Here is a 15,420-nt window from a genome sequence, read left to right as displayed (position 1 = left end):
TCTCCATCCCATCTCCACCCTGGAGGACATCTCCATCCCATCTCCACCCCGGAGGACACCTCCATCCCATCTCCATCCCATCTCCACCCTGGAGGATATCTCCATCCTGGAGGACATCTCCATCCCATCTCCACCCTGGAGAACATCTCCATCCCATCTCCATCCCACCTCCACCCTGGAGACCATCTCCATCCCATCTCCATCCTGGAGGACACCTCCATCCCATCTCCACCCTGGAGACCATCTCCATCCCATCTCCATCCCAAAGAACATCTCCATCCTGAAGGACGTCTCCATCCCATCTCCACCCTGGAGAACATCTCCATCCCATCTCCATCCCACCTCCACCCTGGAGACCATCTCCATCCCATCTCCATCCTGGAGGACACCTCCATCCCATCTCCACCCTGGAGACCATCTCCATCCCATCTCCATCCCAAAGAACATCTCCATCCTGAAGGACGTCTCCATCCCATCTCCAGCCCGGAGAACACCTCCATCCCATCTCCATCCCATCTCCACCCTGGAGAACATCTCCATCCCATCTCCACCCTGAAGGACGTCTCCATCCCATCTCCATCCCAAAGAACACCTCCATCCCATCTCCATCCCATCTCCACCCTGGAGGACACCTCCACCCCATCTCCATCCTCGGTCCCTCTCGGTCTCCTCCGGTGCTTTTCCCGTCTCACCTCTTGTGGATCTTCTCCTCGAGGTTCTCAGCGCAGAAGGCTTTGACCTCGTAGTCAACCCCGCAGGCCTGAGGGGGGAGGGGCTGCGGTGGGTGTCCATGGATGGGATGGATGGGATGGGATGGATGGGATGGGATGGGATGGGATGGGATGGATGGGTTGGGATGGGATGGGATGGGATGGATGGGTTGGGATGGGATGGGATGGGATGGATGGGATGGGATGGATGGGATGGGATGGGATGGATGGGATGGGATGGGATGGGATGGGATGGGATGGGTTGGGATGGGATGGGATGGGATGGGATGGGATGGGATGGATGGGATGGATGGGATGGGATGGGATGGGATGGATGGGATGGGATGGGATGGGATGGGATGGGATGGGATGGGATGGATGGGATGGGATGGGATGGGATGGGATGGGATGGGATGGGATGGATGGGATGGGATGGATGGGATGGGATGGGATGGGATGGGATGGATGGGATGGGATGGGATGGGATGGGATGGATGGGATGGGATGGATGGGATGGATGGGATGGGATGGGATGGGATGGGATGGGATGGGATGGGATGGGATGGGATGGGATGGGATGGGATGGATGGGATGGGATGGATGGGATGGATGGGATGGGATGGGATGGGATGGGATGGGATGGATGGGATGGGATGGATGGGATGGATGGGATGGGATGGGATGGGATGGGATGGGATGGGATGGGATGGGATGGGATGGGATGGGATGGGTTGGGATGGATGGGATGGGATGGGATGGATGGGATGGGATGGGATGGGATGTCCTTACCTTGCCCGTGTCCTCGGGTCCCGGCTGCAGTGTCACCGAGCACGGCAAACTGCGCGGCAGCTGCGGGGACACAGAGTCACCCACACGCGACCACAACCCCACAACGCTGCATCTCCTCCTGCAGCCATCTCCATCCCATCTCCATCCCATCTCCATCCCATCTCCATCCCATCTCCATCCCATCTCCATCCCATCTCCATCCTGAGAACATCTCCATCCCATCTCCATCCTGAGAACATCTCCATCCCATCTCCATCCTGAGAACATCTCCATCCCATCTCCTCCCTGAGAACATCTCCATCCCATCTCCACCCTGAGAACATCTCCATCCCATCTCCATCCCGAGAACATCTCCATCGCATCTCCACCCTGAGAACATCTCCATCCCATCTCCATCCCGAGAACATCTCCATCCCATCTCCATCCCATCTCCACCCCTGAGAACATCTCCATCCCATCTCCATCCTGAGAACATCTCCATCCCATCTCCATCCCATCTCCACCCCTGAGAACATCTCCATCCCATCTCCATCCTGAGTACATCTCCATCCCATCTCCATCCTGAGAACATCTCCATCCCATCTCCATCCTGAGAACATCTCCATCCCATCTCCACCCTGAGAACATCTCCATCCCATCTCCACCCTGAGAACATCTCCATCCCATCTCCATCCCTGAGAACATCTCCATCCCATCTCCATCCTGAGAACATCTCCATCCCATCTCCATCCTGAGAACATCTCCATCCCATCTCCATCCTGAGAACATCTCCATCCCATCTCCATCCCATCTCCATCCCATCTCCACCCTGAGAACATCTCCATCCCATCTCCATCCCTGAGAACATCTCCATCCCATCTCCATCCCATCTCCATCCCTGAGAACATCTCCATCCCATCTCCATCCTGAGAACATCTCCATCCCATCTCCATCCCATCTCCATCCTGGAGAACACCTCCATCTCCACCAGCCCTGTGCCTCAGTTTCCCCACCTCGAAGGTGAAGGGGAAGGCGTTGTCCCCGAGTTTCTTGAGGAGGCGCTCCTGGAGCCGCGTCAGCGCTTTCTTCTCCTCGGGGACGGGGGGGAACGCCTGAGCGTTGGCCACAAAGAGGTCCTTCCGGAAGGTCAATCCCAGGACATCGAGGTCCTCACGGCCATAGCGGAAAGCGCAGGTCAAGGTCACAAAGACTGGAGGAGAAGAGGAGAAAGGACATCACCTGATGGAACCATGGGGTGGTGGAACCATGGAGTGATGGAACCGTGGAGTGAAGGAACCATGGAGTGATGGAACCATGGGGTGATGGAACCATGGAGTGATGGAACCGTGGAGTGATGGAACCATGGAATGATGGAACCGTGGAGTGATGGAACCATGGAATGATGGAACCATGGAGTGATGGAACCATGGAATGATGGAACCATGGAATGATGGAACCATGGGGTGATGGAACCATGGGGTGATGGAACCATGGAATGATGGAACCATGGAGTGATGGAACCATGGGGTGATGGAACCATGGAATGATGGAACCATGGAGTGATGGAACCATGGAGTGATGGAACCGTGGAGTGATGGAACCGTGGAGTGATGGAACCGTGGAATGATGGAACCATGGAGTGATGGAACCATGGAATGATGGAACCGTGGAGTGATGGAACCATGGAATGATGGAACCATGGAGTGATGGAACCATGGAATGATGGAACCATGGAGTGATGGAACCATGGAATGATGGAACCGTGGAGTGATGGAACCGTGGAGTGATGGAACCATGGAGTGATGGAACCATGGAATGATGGAACCGTGGAATGATGGAACCATGGGGTGATGGAACCATGGAGTGATGGAACCGTGGAGTGATGGAACCATGGAGTGATGGAACCGTGGAGTGATGGAACCGTGGAGTGATGGAACCATGGAGTGATGGAACCGTGGAGTGATGGAACCATGGAATGATGGAACCATGGAGTGATGGAACCATGGAGTGATGGAACCGTGGAGTGATGGAACCATGGAGTGATGGAACCGTGGAGTGATGGAACCATGGAATGATGGAACCATGGGGTGATGGAACCATGGAGTGATGGAACCATGGAGTGATGGAACCGTGGAGTGATGGAACCGTGGAGTGATGGAACCATGGAATGATGGAACCATGGAGTGATGGAACCATGGAGTGAAGGAACCATGGGGTGATGGAACCGTGGAGTGATGGAACCATGGAGTGATGGAACCATGGAGTGATGGAACCGTGGAGTGATGGAACCATGGAGTGATGGAACCATGGAATGATGGAACCGTGGAGTGATGGAACCGTGGAGTGATGGAACCATGGAGTGATGGAACCGTGGAGTGATGGAACCGTGGAGTGATGGAACCATGGAATGATGGAACCATGGAATGATGGAACCGTGGAGTGATGGAACCATGGAATGATGGAACCATGGAGTGATGGAACCATGGAGTGATGGAACCGTGGAGTGATGGAACCATGGAGTGATGGAACCATGGAATGATGGAACCGTGGAATGATGGAACCGTGGAGTGATGGAACCGTGGAGTGATGGAACCATGGAGTGATGGAACCATGGAGTGATGGAACCATGGAGTGATGGAACCATGGAATGATGGAACCATGGAGTGATGGAACCATGGAATGATGGAACCATGGAATGATGGAACCATGGGGTGATGGAACCATGGGGTGATGGAACCATGGAATGATGGAACCATGGAGTGATGGAACCATGGGGTGATGGAACCATGGAATGATGGAACCATGGAGTGATGGAACCATGGAGTGATGGAACCGTGGAGTGATGGAACCGTGGAGTGATGGAACCGTGGAATGATGGAACCATGGAGTGATGGAACCATGGAATGATGGAACCGTGGAGTGATGGAACCATGGAATGATGGAACCATGGAGTGATGGAACCATGGAATGATGGAACCATGGAGTGATGGAACCATGGAATGATGGAACCGTGGAGTGATGGAACCGTGGAGTGATGGAACCATGGAGTGATGGAACCATGGAATGATGGAACCATGGGGTGATGGAACCATGGAGTGATGGAACCATGGAGTGATGGAACCGTGGAGTGATGGAACCGTGGAGTGATGGAACCATGGAATGATGGAACCATGGAGTGAAGGAACCATGGGGTGATGGAACCGTGGAGTGATGGAACCATGGAGTGATGGAACCATGGAGTGATGGAACCGTGGAGTGATGGAACCATGGAGTGATGGAACCATGGAATGATGGAACCGTGGAGTGATGGAACCGTGGAGTGATGGAACCATGGAGTGATGGAACCGTGGAGTGATGGAACCGTGGAGTGATGGAACCATGGAATGATGGAACCATGGAATGATGGAACCGTGGAGTGATGGAACCATGGAGTGATGGAACCATGGAGTGATGGAACCATGGAATGATGGAACCATGGAATGATGGAACCATGGGGTGATGGAACCATGGAATGATGGAACCGTGGAGTGATGGAACCATGGAGTGATGGAACCATGGAGTGATGGAACCGTGGAGTGATGGAACCATGGGGTGATGGAACCGTGGAATGATGGAACCGTGGAGTGATGGAACCGTGGAGTGATGGAACCATGGGGTGATGGAACCATGGAATGATGGAACCGTGGAGTGATGGAACCATGGAGTGATGGAACCATGGAGTGATGGAACCGTGGAGTGATGGAACCACGGAGTGATGGAACCGTGGAATGATGGAACCGTGGAGTGATGGAACCGTGGAGTGATGGAACCATGGGGTGATGGAACCATGGAATGATGGAACCGTGGAGTGATGGAACCATGGAGTGATGGAACCATGGAGTGATGGAACCGTGGAGTGATGGAACCGTGGAATGATGGAACCCTGGAGTGATGGAACCGTGGAGTGATGGAACCATGGAGTGATGGAACCATGGAGTGAAGGAACCATGGAGTGATGGAACCATGGAGTGATGGAACCATGGGGTGATGGAACCATGGAGTGATGGAACCATGGAGTGAAGGAACCATGGAGTGATGGAACCATGGAGTGATGGAACCATGGAGTGATGCGGTGTCATCACAGCCCGGTGGTATCACGACATGGTTATATCACGACATGGGACAGTGCGGTGGTGCTCTGGGGCCAAAGGGTCTCCGGGCGGTGGAGGCGTTACCTTTGCGCTCCTTCAGGTATTCGGGATCCACCAGAACCACTCCATCTGCAACGGGAGAGGCGTCAGAGGGGACACCACCACGGGGGGACACCACCACCACGGGGGGACACCACCACGGGGGGACACCACCACGCGGGGACACCACCACGGGGGGACAATGGGATGGAGGGACAATGGGATGGGGGGACAATGGGATGGGGAACACCAGGATGGGGGGGACACCAGGATGGAAGGACACCACGATGGGGGGACACCAGGATGGGGGGACACCAGGATGGGGGGACTCCAGGATGGAAGGACACCAGGATGGGGGGACAATGGGATGGGGGGACAATGGGATGGGGGAACACCAGGATGGGGGGACACCACGATGGGGGGACTCCAGGATGGAAGGACACCACGATGGAGGGACACCAGGATGGAGGGACACCAGGATGGGGAACACCAGGATGGGGGGACAATGGGATGGAGGGACACCAGGATGGGGGGACACCAAGATGGAAGGACACCAGGATGGAGGGACACCAGGATGGGGGGACACCAGGATGGGGGACACCAGGATGGAAGGACACCACAATGGGGGGACATCAGGATGGGGGCACACCAGGATGGGGGGACACCAGGATGGGGGGACACTGGGATGGAGGGACACTGGGATGGAGGGACAATGGGATGGGGGAACACCACGATGGGGGGACACCACGATGGGGGAACACCAGGATGGGGGGACACCAGGATGGAGGGACACCAGGATGGGGGGACACCAGGATGGAGGGACACCAGGATGGAGGGACACCAGGATGGAAGGACACCAGGATGGGGGGACACCAGGATGGAGGGACACCACGATGGGGGTACACCAGGATGGGGGGACACCAGGATGGAGGGACACCAGGATGGAAGGACACCAGGATGGGGGGACACCAGGATGGGGGGACACCAGGATGGAAGAACACCAGGACGGGGGGGTTCCCCACCCATGTCCCCCCGGTCCCCACGTACCCACGGGGTCCACCACATCGATGTGGTCCACGAAGTCCCTCTTGCCCAGGTAGACAGTGAGCTGGAGAGGACACGGGGTCACGGGGACCATCCCGGGCACCTCAGCCCCTCCAGATGTCCCCACCCCGTGGGGCACCTGAACCCCTCCAGATGCCTCCACCCCTGAACCCCTCCAGATGTCTCCATGAACCCCTCCAGATGTCTCCATGAACCCCTCCTGATGTCTCCACCCCTGAACCCCTCGAGATGTCTCCATCCCTGAACCCCTCCCGATGTCTCCATGAACCCCTGAACCCCTCCCGATGTCTCCATGAACCCCTCCAGATGTCTCCACCCCTGAACCCCTCCCGATGTCTCCATGAACCCCTCCTGATGTCTCCACCTCTGAACCCCTCCAGATGCCTCCATCCCTGAACCCCTCCCGATGTCTCCACCCCTGAACCCCTCCCGATGTCTCCATGAACCCCTCCAGATGTCTCCATGAACCCCTCCAGATGTCTCCATGAACCCCTGAACCCCTCCCGATGTCTCCATGAACCCCTCCAGATGTCTCCACCCCTGAACCCCTCCCGATGCCTCCACCCCTGAACCCCTCCAGATGTCTCCATGAACCCCTCCTGATGTCTCCACCCCTGAACCCCTCCAGATGTCTCCATGAACCCCTCCAGATGTCTCCATGAACCCCTCCCGATGTCTCCACCCCTGAACCCCTCCAGATGTCTCCATGAACCCCTCCAGATGTCTCCATGAACCCCTCCCGATGTCTCCACCCCTGAACCCCTCCAGATGTCTCCATGAACCCCTCCAGATGTCTCCACCCCTGAACCCCTCCCGATGTCTCCATGAACCCCTCCAGATGTCTCCATGAACCCTTCGAGATGTCTCCATGAACCCCTCCAGATGTCTCCATGAACCCCTCCCGATGTCTCCACCCCTGAACCCCTCCAGATGTCTCCATGAACCCCTCCAGATGTCTCCACCCCTGAACCCCTCCCGATGTCTCCATGAACCCCTCCCGATGTCTCCATCCCTGAACCCCTCCAGATGTCTCCATGAACCCTTCGAGATGTCTCCACCCCTGAACCCCTCCAGATGTCTCCATGAACCCCTCCAGATGTCCCCACCCCTGAACCCCTCCAGATGTCTCCATGAACCCCTCCCGATGTCTCCATGAACCCCTCGAGATGTCTCCACCCCTGAACCCCCCCAGATGTCTCCATGAACCCCTCCAGATGTCTCCATGAACCCCTCGAGATGTCTCCACCCCTGAACCCCTCCCGATGTCTCCATGAACCCCTCCAGATGTCTCCATGAACCCCTCGAGATGTCTCCACCCCTGAACCCCTCCCGATGTCTCCATGAACCCCTCCAGATGTCTCCATGAACCCCTCGAGATGTCTCCACCCCTGAACCCCTCCCGATGTCTCCATGAACCCCTCCAGATGTCTCCACCCCTGAACCCCTCCCGATGTCTCCATGAACCCCTCCAGATGTCTCCACCCCTGAACCCCTCCAGATGTCTCCATGAACCCTTCGAGATGTCTCCACCCCTGAACCCCTCCCGATGTCCCCATGAACCCCTCGAGATGCCTCCACCCCTGAACCCCTCCCGATGTCCCCATGAACCCCTCGAGATGCCTCCACCCCTGAACCCCTCCAGATGCCTCCACCCCTGAACCCCTCCTGATGTCTCCATGAACCCCTCCAGATGCCTCCACCCCTGAACCCCTCCCGATGTCTCCACCCCTGAACCCCTCCCGATGTCTCCATGAACCCCTCCAGATGCCTCCATGAACCCCTCCCGATGTCTCCATGAACCCCTCCAGATCTCTCCACCCCTGAACCCCTCGAGATGCCTCCACCCCTGAACCCCCCCCAGATGTTGGGGTTCTGCTCACCTTCCCGTTGGGACTCGCCTTCTTGAAGACCCTGGAGAAGAGGGAAGGGTTAATGGGTGGTGTCCACCCCTGAGGTCCTCCTCCCCCGGTGGCCCCCGAGGACCTCAAAGCCCTCAAAGCCACCACCGGAGAGGCCCCGAGAGGTCCTTCTCCCTCCCTCTCTGCTCCCTCTCTGCTCCCTCTCTCCTGGAGGGACCCCAAAGCCACCACAGATAAAGGACCTCCCAGGACGCTCCTGTCCTGCGCCCCACGGGGACCCCAAAACCCATCCCAGGGGACCCCAAACCCTTCCATGGAGACCCCAAACCCTTCCATGGACCACAGGAACCCCAAAACCCATCCCAGGGGACCCCAAAACCCATCCCGGGGGACCCCAAAACCCATCCAGGGGGACCCCAAACCCTTCCATGGACCACAGGAACCCCAAAACCCATCCCAGGAGATCCCAAACCCTTCCAAGGGGACCCCAAAACCCATCCAGGGGACCCCAAACCCTTCCATGGGACCCCAAACCCTTCCAGGGGACCCCAAAACCCATCCAGGGGACCCCAAACCCATCCATGGGCCATGGGGACCCCAAAACCCTTCCAGGGGGACCCCAAACCCTACCATGGACCACAGGAACCCCAAACCCTTCCAGGGGACCCCAAAACCCATCCCGGGGGACCTCAAACCCTTCCATGGAGACCCCAAACCCTTCCAGGGGCCACGGGGACCCCAAACCCTTCCAGGGGGACCCCAAATCCTTTCAGGGGGACCCCAAACCCTTCCCAGGGGAACCCCAAACCCTTCCAGGGGGACCCTAAAACCCATCCCGGGGGACCCCAAACCCTTCCAGGGGCCACGGGGACCCCAAACCCTTCCATGGGGACCCCAAAACCCTTCCATGGGGACCCCAAACCCATCCATGGGCCACGGGGACCCCAAACCCTTCCAGGGGGACCCCAAACCCATCCATGGGGACCCCAAACCCTTCCAGGGAAACCCCAAACTCATCCATGGGTCACAGGGACCCCAAACCTTTCCAGGGGGACCCCAAAACCCTTCCAAGGAGACCCCAAACCTTTCCAGGGGGACCCCAAACCCTTTCAGGGGGACCCCAAACCCTTCCATGGGCCACAGGGACCCCAAACCCTTCCATGGAGACCCCAAACTCTTCCAGGGGGACCCCAAATCCATCCCAGGGGACCCCAAATCCTTTCAGGGGGACCCCAAACCCTTCCATGGGGAACCCCAAACCCTTCCAGGGGCCACGGGGACCCCAAACCCTTCAGGGGGACCCCAAACCCTTCCATGGAGACCCCAAACCCTTTCAGGGGGACCCCAAACCCTTCCACGGGGAACCCCAAACCCTTCCAGAGGTCACAAAACCCCAAACCCTTCCCAGGGGACCCCAAACCCTTTCAGGGGGACCCCAAACCCTTCCTTGGACCATGGGGCCATGGTTCCAGGGGGACCCCAAAACCCATCCCGGGGGACCCCAAATCCTTCCATGGGCCACGGGGACCCCAAACCCTTCCAGGGGGACCCCAAACCCATCCAGGGGCCATGGGGACCCCAAACCCTTCCATGGAGACCCCAAACCCTTCCATGGGAACCCCAAACCCATCCCGGGGGACCCCAAACCCTCCATGGGCCACAGGAAGGCCCAAACCCTTCCAGGGGGACCCCAAACCCTTCCAGGGGAACCCCAAACCCTTCCAGGGGCCACAGGGACACCAAACCCTTCCAGGGGGACCCCAAAACCCATCCCGGGGGACCACAAACCCATCCATGGGGACCCCAAACCCATCCCGGGGGACCCCAAAACACATCCATGGGCCACAGGGACCCCAAAACCCATCCCGGGGGACCCCAAAACACATCCTAGAGGACCCCAAAATCCATCCCTGTCCCAAGGGGACCCCAAACCCATCCAAGGGGACCCCAAAACCCCTCCCGAGGAAACTCCAAAACCCATCTTTGGCCCAAGAGGACCCCAAAATCCATCTGGGGGACCCCAAACCCATCCGAAGGGACCCCAAAACACATCCGGGGTGACCCCAAATTCATCCCGGGGGACCCCAAACCCATCCAAAGGGACCCCAAAACACATCCGGGGGGATCCCAAAATACATCCGGGGGGACCCCAAATTCATCCTGGGGGATCCCAAACCCATCCACAGGGACCCCAAATTCATCCGGGGGGACCCCAAAACACATCCGGGGGACCCCAAATTCATCCTGGGGGACCCCAAAACCCATCCAAAGGGACCCCAAACCCATCCAAGGGAACCCCAAAATACATCCGGGGGAACCCCAAATTCATCCCGGGGGACCCCAAACCCATCCAAAGGGACCCCAAATTCATCCTGGGGGACCCCAAACCCATCCAAGGAGACCTCAAAACACATCCGGGGGAACCCCAAATTCATCCCGGGGGACCCCAAACACATCCAAAGGAACCCCAAAACACATCCGGGGGACCCCAAATTCATCCTGGGGGACCCCAAAATCCATCCAAGGGGACCCCGAAACACATCCAAAGGAACCCCAAAACACATCTGGGGGGACCCCAAACTCATCCTGGGGGACCCCAAATCCATCCAAGGGGACCCCAAAATACATCCGGGGGACCCCAAATTTATCCTGGGAGACCCCAAACCCATCCAAAGGGACCCCAAACTCATCCTGGGGGACCCCAAAATACACCTGGAGGTCCCCAAATTCATCCTGGGGGACCCCAAACCCATCCAAAGGAACTCCAAAACACATCCGGGGGGACCCCAAAATACATCCGGGGGGACCCCAAATTCATCCTGGGGGACCCCAAAATACACCTGGGCGGCCCCAAATTCATCCTGGGGAACTCCAAACCCATCCAAGGGGACCTCAAAACACATCCGGGGGAACCCCAAATTCATCCCGGGGGACCCCAAACACATCCAAAGGAACCCCAAAACACATCCGGGGGACCCCAAATTCATCCTGGGCGACCCCAAAATACATCCAGAGGACCCCAAATTCATCCTGGGGGACCCCAAAATCCATCCAAGGGGACTCCAAAACACATCCAAAGGGACCCCAAAACACATCCGGGGGTCCCCAAATTCATCCTGGGGGACCCCAAAATCCATCCAAGGGGACCCCAAAACACATCCAAAGGAACCCCAAAACACATCTGGGGGGACCCCAAACTCATCCTGGGGGACCCCAAACCCATCCAAAGGGACCCCAAAACACATCCGGGGGACCCCAAATTCATCCTGGGGGACCCCAAAACACATCCGGGGGACCCCAAAACACATCTGGGGGGACCCCAAAGCCATGTTTGTCCCAAGAGGACCCCAAAACCCCTCCCAGGGGACCCCAAACTGCTGCCCCCAACGCGGGTGCCCCCCCCCATTACCAGCTGCCCCCCCAAACCGAGCCCCCCCCCCCCCCCCAGCCCCGAGTCACCCCCAAACCAGGTGCCACCCTCCAAACTGTGCCCCCCAAATCCCCCCCACTACCAAGTGCCCCCCCTTCCACTGCCCCCCCAAACCAGTGTCCCCTCAAAATGTCCGTCCCCCCCAAATCAGGTGCTCCTCCCCCCCCCAAACTGACCCCTCCCCCCCAAACCCAAGACCCCCCCCCAAACTGGGCTGCACCCCCCAACCCCCCCCCCAAGTGCCCCCCCCCATTACCAGGTGTCACCCCCCCAAAACCAGGGTACCCCCCCAAACTGCCCCCCCATACCAGCTGCCCCCCCAAACCGAGCCCCTCCCACCCAAAACCAAGTCACCCCCCCCAAACCTGGGTGTCCCCCAAAAACCTGGGTGTCCCCCCCCTATACTGTGGTCCCCCCCAGACCTGAGTGCTCCTCCTCAAACTCTGCCCCCCCTCAAACCTGGGTGTCCCCCACCAACTGCCCCCCCTCAAACCTGGGTTCCCCCCCATACTGTGCCCCCCCCCAAACCTGGGTGCCCCCCTCAAACTCTGCCCCCCCGCAAACCTGGGTTCCCCCCCAAACTGTGTGTCCCCCACCAATGCGCCCCCTCCAAACCTGGGTGTCCCTCCACCCATACTGTGCCTCCCCCAAACTGTGCCCCCCCCAAACCTGAGTGCCCCCCCAAACCTGGGTGTTCCCCACCAACTGCCCCCCCTCAAACCTGGGTGCCCCCCCCCAAACCTGACAGCCCCCCCTCAAATTCTGCCCCCCCCCAACCTGCGTGTCCCCCACAAACTGACCCCCCAAATCTGGGTGTTCCCCCATACCGTGCCCCCCCCCAAAACTTGAGTGCTCCCCCCCAAACCTGGGTACCCCCCACAAACTGTGCCCCCCCCAAACTTGAGTGCCCCCCACAAACCTGGGTACCCCCCACAAACTGTGCCCCCCCCAAACTTGAGTGTGCCCCCCCAAACTTGGATGCCCCCCCCAAACCGTGCCCCCTCCCAAACTTGAGTGCCCCCCCCATACTGTGCCCCCCCACAAATCTGAGTGCCCCCCCACAAACCAGGGTGTCCCCCCAAACTGTGCCCCCCCAAAACTTGAGTGCTCCCCCCCAAACTGTGCCCCCCCCAAACCTCAGTGCTCCCCACCAACTGCTCCCCCCAAACCTGGGTACCCCCCCATACTGTGCCCCCCCCAAACTGGGTGTCCCCCATCAACTGCCCCCCCCAAACCTGGCTGTCCCCCCTATACTGTGCCCCCCCCAAACCTGAGTGCCCCCCCTCAAACTGTGCCCCCCCCCCAAACCTGGGTGTCCCCCATCAACTGCTCCCCCTCAAACCTGGGTCCCCCCCCATACTGTGCCCCCCCCTAAACTTGAGTGCTCCCCCCCAAACTGTGCCCCCAACAAACGTGAGTGCCCCTCCTCCAACTGTGCCCCCCCACAATCTAAGTGCCCCCCCCCAAACCTGGGTGTCCCCCACCAACAGCCCCCCCCAAATTGGGTGTTCCCCCCATACTGTGCCCCCCCCCAAACCTGGGTGTCTCCCATCAACTGCCCCCCCTAAACCTGAGTGCCCCCCCCATACTGTGACCCCCCCCCAAAGCAGAGTGCCCCCCCCAAATTGTGCCCCCAACAAACCTGGGTGTCCCCCACCAACTGACGCCCCTAAACCCGGGTCCCCCTCCAAACTGTGCCCCCCCCAAACCTGGGTGTCCCCCCCAAACTGGGTGCCCCCCCCAAACCTGGGTGTCCCCCCCAAACTGGGTGTCCCCCATCAACTGTCCCCCCTCAAACCTGGCTGTCCCCCCCATACTGTGCCTCCCCCAAACTGTGCCCCCCCAAAACCTAGGTGTCCCCCCAAACTGTGCCCCCCCTCAAACATGGGTCCCCCCCATACTGTGCCCCCCCCAGACCTGAGTGCCCCCCCTCAAACTCTGCCCCCCCCACCCATAGGTGTCCCCCACCAACAGTGCCCCCCCCCGTCAAAGCTGGGTGCCCCCCCCAAACTGTGCCCCCCCCAAACTGGGTGTCCCCCACCAACTGCCTCCCCTCAAACCTGGGTCCCCCCCATACTGTGCCGCCCCCAACCTGGGTGCCCCCCTCAAACTCTGCCCCCCCGCAAACCTGGGTTCCCCCCCAAACTGTGTGTCCCCCACCAACTGCCCCCCCCCCCAAACCTGGGTGTCCCTCCCCCAATACTGTGCCTCCCCCAAACTGTGCCCCCCCCAACCTGAGTGCCCCCCTCAAACCTGGGTGCCCCCCCAAACCTGACAGCCCCCCCCCAAACTGTGCCCCCCCCCAAACTGGGTGTCCCCCACCAACTGCCTCCCCTGCCCCCCCCACACCTGGGTACCCCCCACAAACTGTGCCCCTCCCAAACTTGAGTGCCCCCCCCAAACCTGGATGCCCCCCCCAAACCGTGCCCCCTCCCAAACATGAGTGCCCCCCCCATACTGTGCCCCCCCACAAATCTGAGTGCCCCCCTACAAACCAGGGTGTCCCCCCAAACTGTGCCCCCCCCCCCAAACCTCAGTGCTCCCCACCAACTGCCCCCCCCAAACTGTGCCCCCCCCAAACCTCAGTGCTCCCCACCAACTGCCTCCCCTCAAACCTGGGTACCCCCCCCCCCAAACTTGAGTGCTCCCCCCCAAACTGTGCCCCCAAAACCTGGGTGCCCCCCCCAAACTGTGCCCCCCCCCCCCCCAAATCTGGGTGCCCCCCCCTAAACCTGGGTCTCCCCCACCAACTGCCCCCCCCAAACCTGGGTGCCCCCCCAAGCTGTGCCCCCCCTTCTGCCCCCCCAAACGGAGCCCCCCCCCCCCGTTGCCCCCCACTCACCGGGTGCCTTTGTCTCCCATGGCCCCGCGGATCCTGAACCGGGAAGCGCTTGGAAAATTACCGGGGGGTTGGGGGGGGGAGGGGGGGGTCAGGGTTCAGGGGGCGGCGGGGGGGGTGGATTCGGCCCCCTTCGAATCCCGTTCCAATCCGCTTTGGCTCCGGTTCCGCTCCACTGCGCTCCGTTCGGCTCCGTTCGGGTTCGGTTCGGGTCTTTTCGGGTCCTTTCGGCTCCTTCCGGATCCACTCGGGTCCTTTCGGCTCCGGTTCGGCTCTTTTCGGCTCCACTCGGGTCCTTTCGGCTCCGGTTCGGGTTCTTTCGGCTCAGGTTCGGGTTCTTTCGGCTCAGGTTCGGTTCCTTTCGGCTCCGGTTCGGGTTCTTTCGGTTCCTTTCGGTTCCTTTCGGCTCCGGTTCAGCCCCGTTGGGCTCCACTCAAGGCAGAGCGGCCCCGCTCGGTTCCTCCCGGCTCGGTTCGGTTCCTTTCGCTTCCGTTCGGTTCCAATCAGCTCCTCTCGAACCACTTCGGCTCCTTTTGGTCCCCTTCGGCTCCTCTCGAAGCGGTTCGGTTCCCGTCGCTTC

General features: G+C 59.6%; 1 protein-coding gene across 2 annotated transcripts in view; it reads right to left on the bottom strand.

Moving 5' to 3' along the window:
• Positions 1–14,929, bottom strand: part of LOC128853581 (beta-arrestin-1) — a 31,286-nt gene extending 16,357 nt beyond the window's left edge. For both annotated transcript variants that reach the window (XR_008452182.1, XM_054079298.1), the window contains exons 1-7: positions 14,844–14,929; positions 8,593–8,623; positions 6,695–6,755; positions 5,693–5,737; positions 2,492–2,688; positions 1,500–1,559; positions 693–760 (exon numbers count right to left, since the gene is read on the bottom strand). Coding sequence is in view for 1 of the 2 variants with exons in the window: in XM_054079298.1 (XP_053935273.1) it covers positions 693–760; positions 1,500–1,559; positions 2,492–2,688; positions 5,693–5,737; positions 6,695–6,755; positions 8,593–8,623; positions 14,844–14,863 (482 nt within the window). In the remaining variant the exon portion in view is untranslated. The remainder of the gene's footprint in view (positions 1–692; positions 761–1,499; positions 1,560–2,491; positions 2,689–5,692; positions 5,738–6,694; positions 6,756–8,592; positions 8,624–14,843) is intronic.
• Positions 14,930–15,420: the final 491 nt, after the last annotated feature.

The sequence above is a fragment of the Cuculus canorus genome, chromosome 1 (assembly GCF_017976375.1).
Source record: "Cuculus canorus isolate bCucCan1 chromosome 1, bCucCan1.pri, whole genome shotgun sequence".
Taxonomy (NCBI): domain Eukaryota; kingdom Metazoa; phylum Chordata; class Aves; order Cuculiformes; family Cuculidae; genus Cuculus; species Cuculus canorus.
Note: the sequence above shows the minus strand (reverse complement) of the source record. Positions and strands in the feature narration are given on the sequence as shown.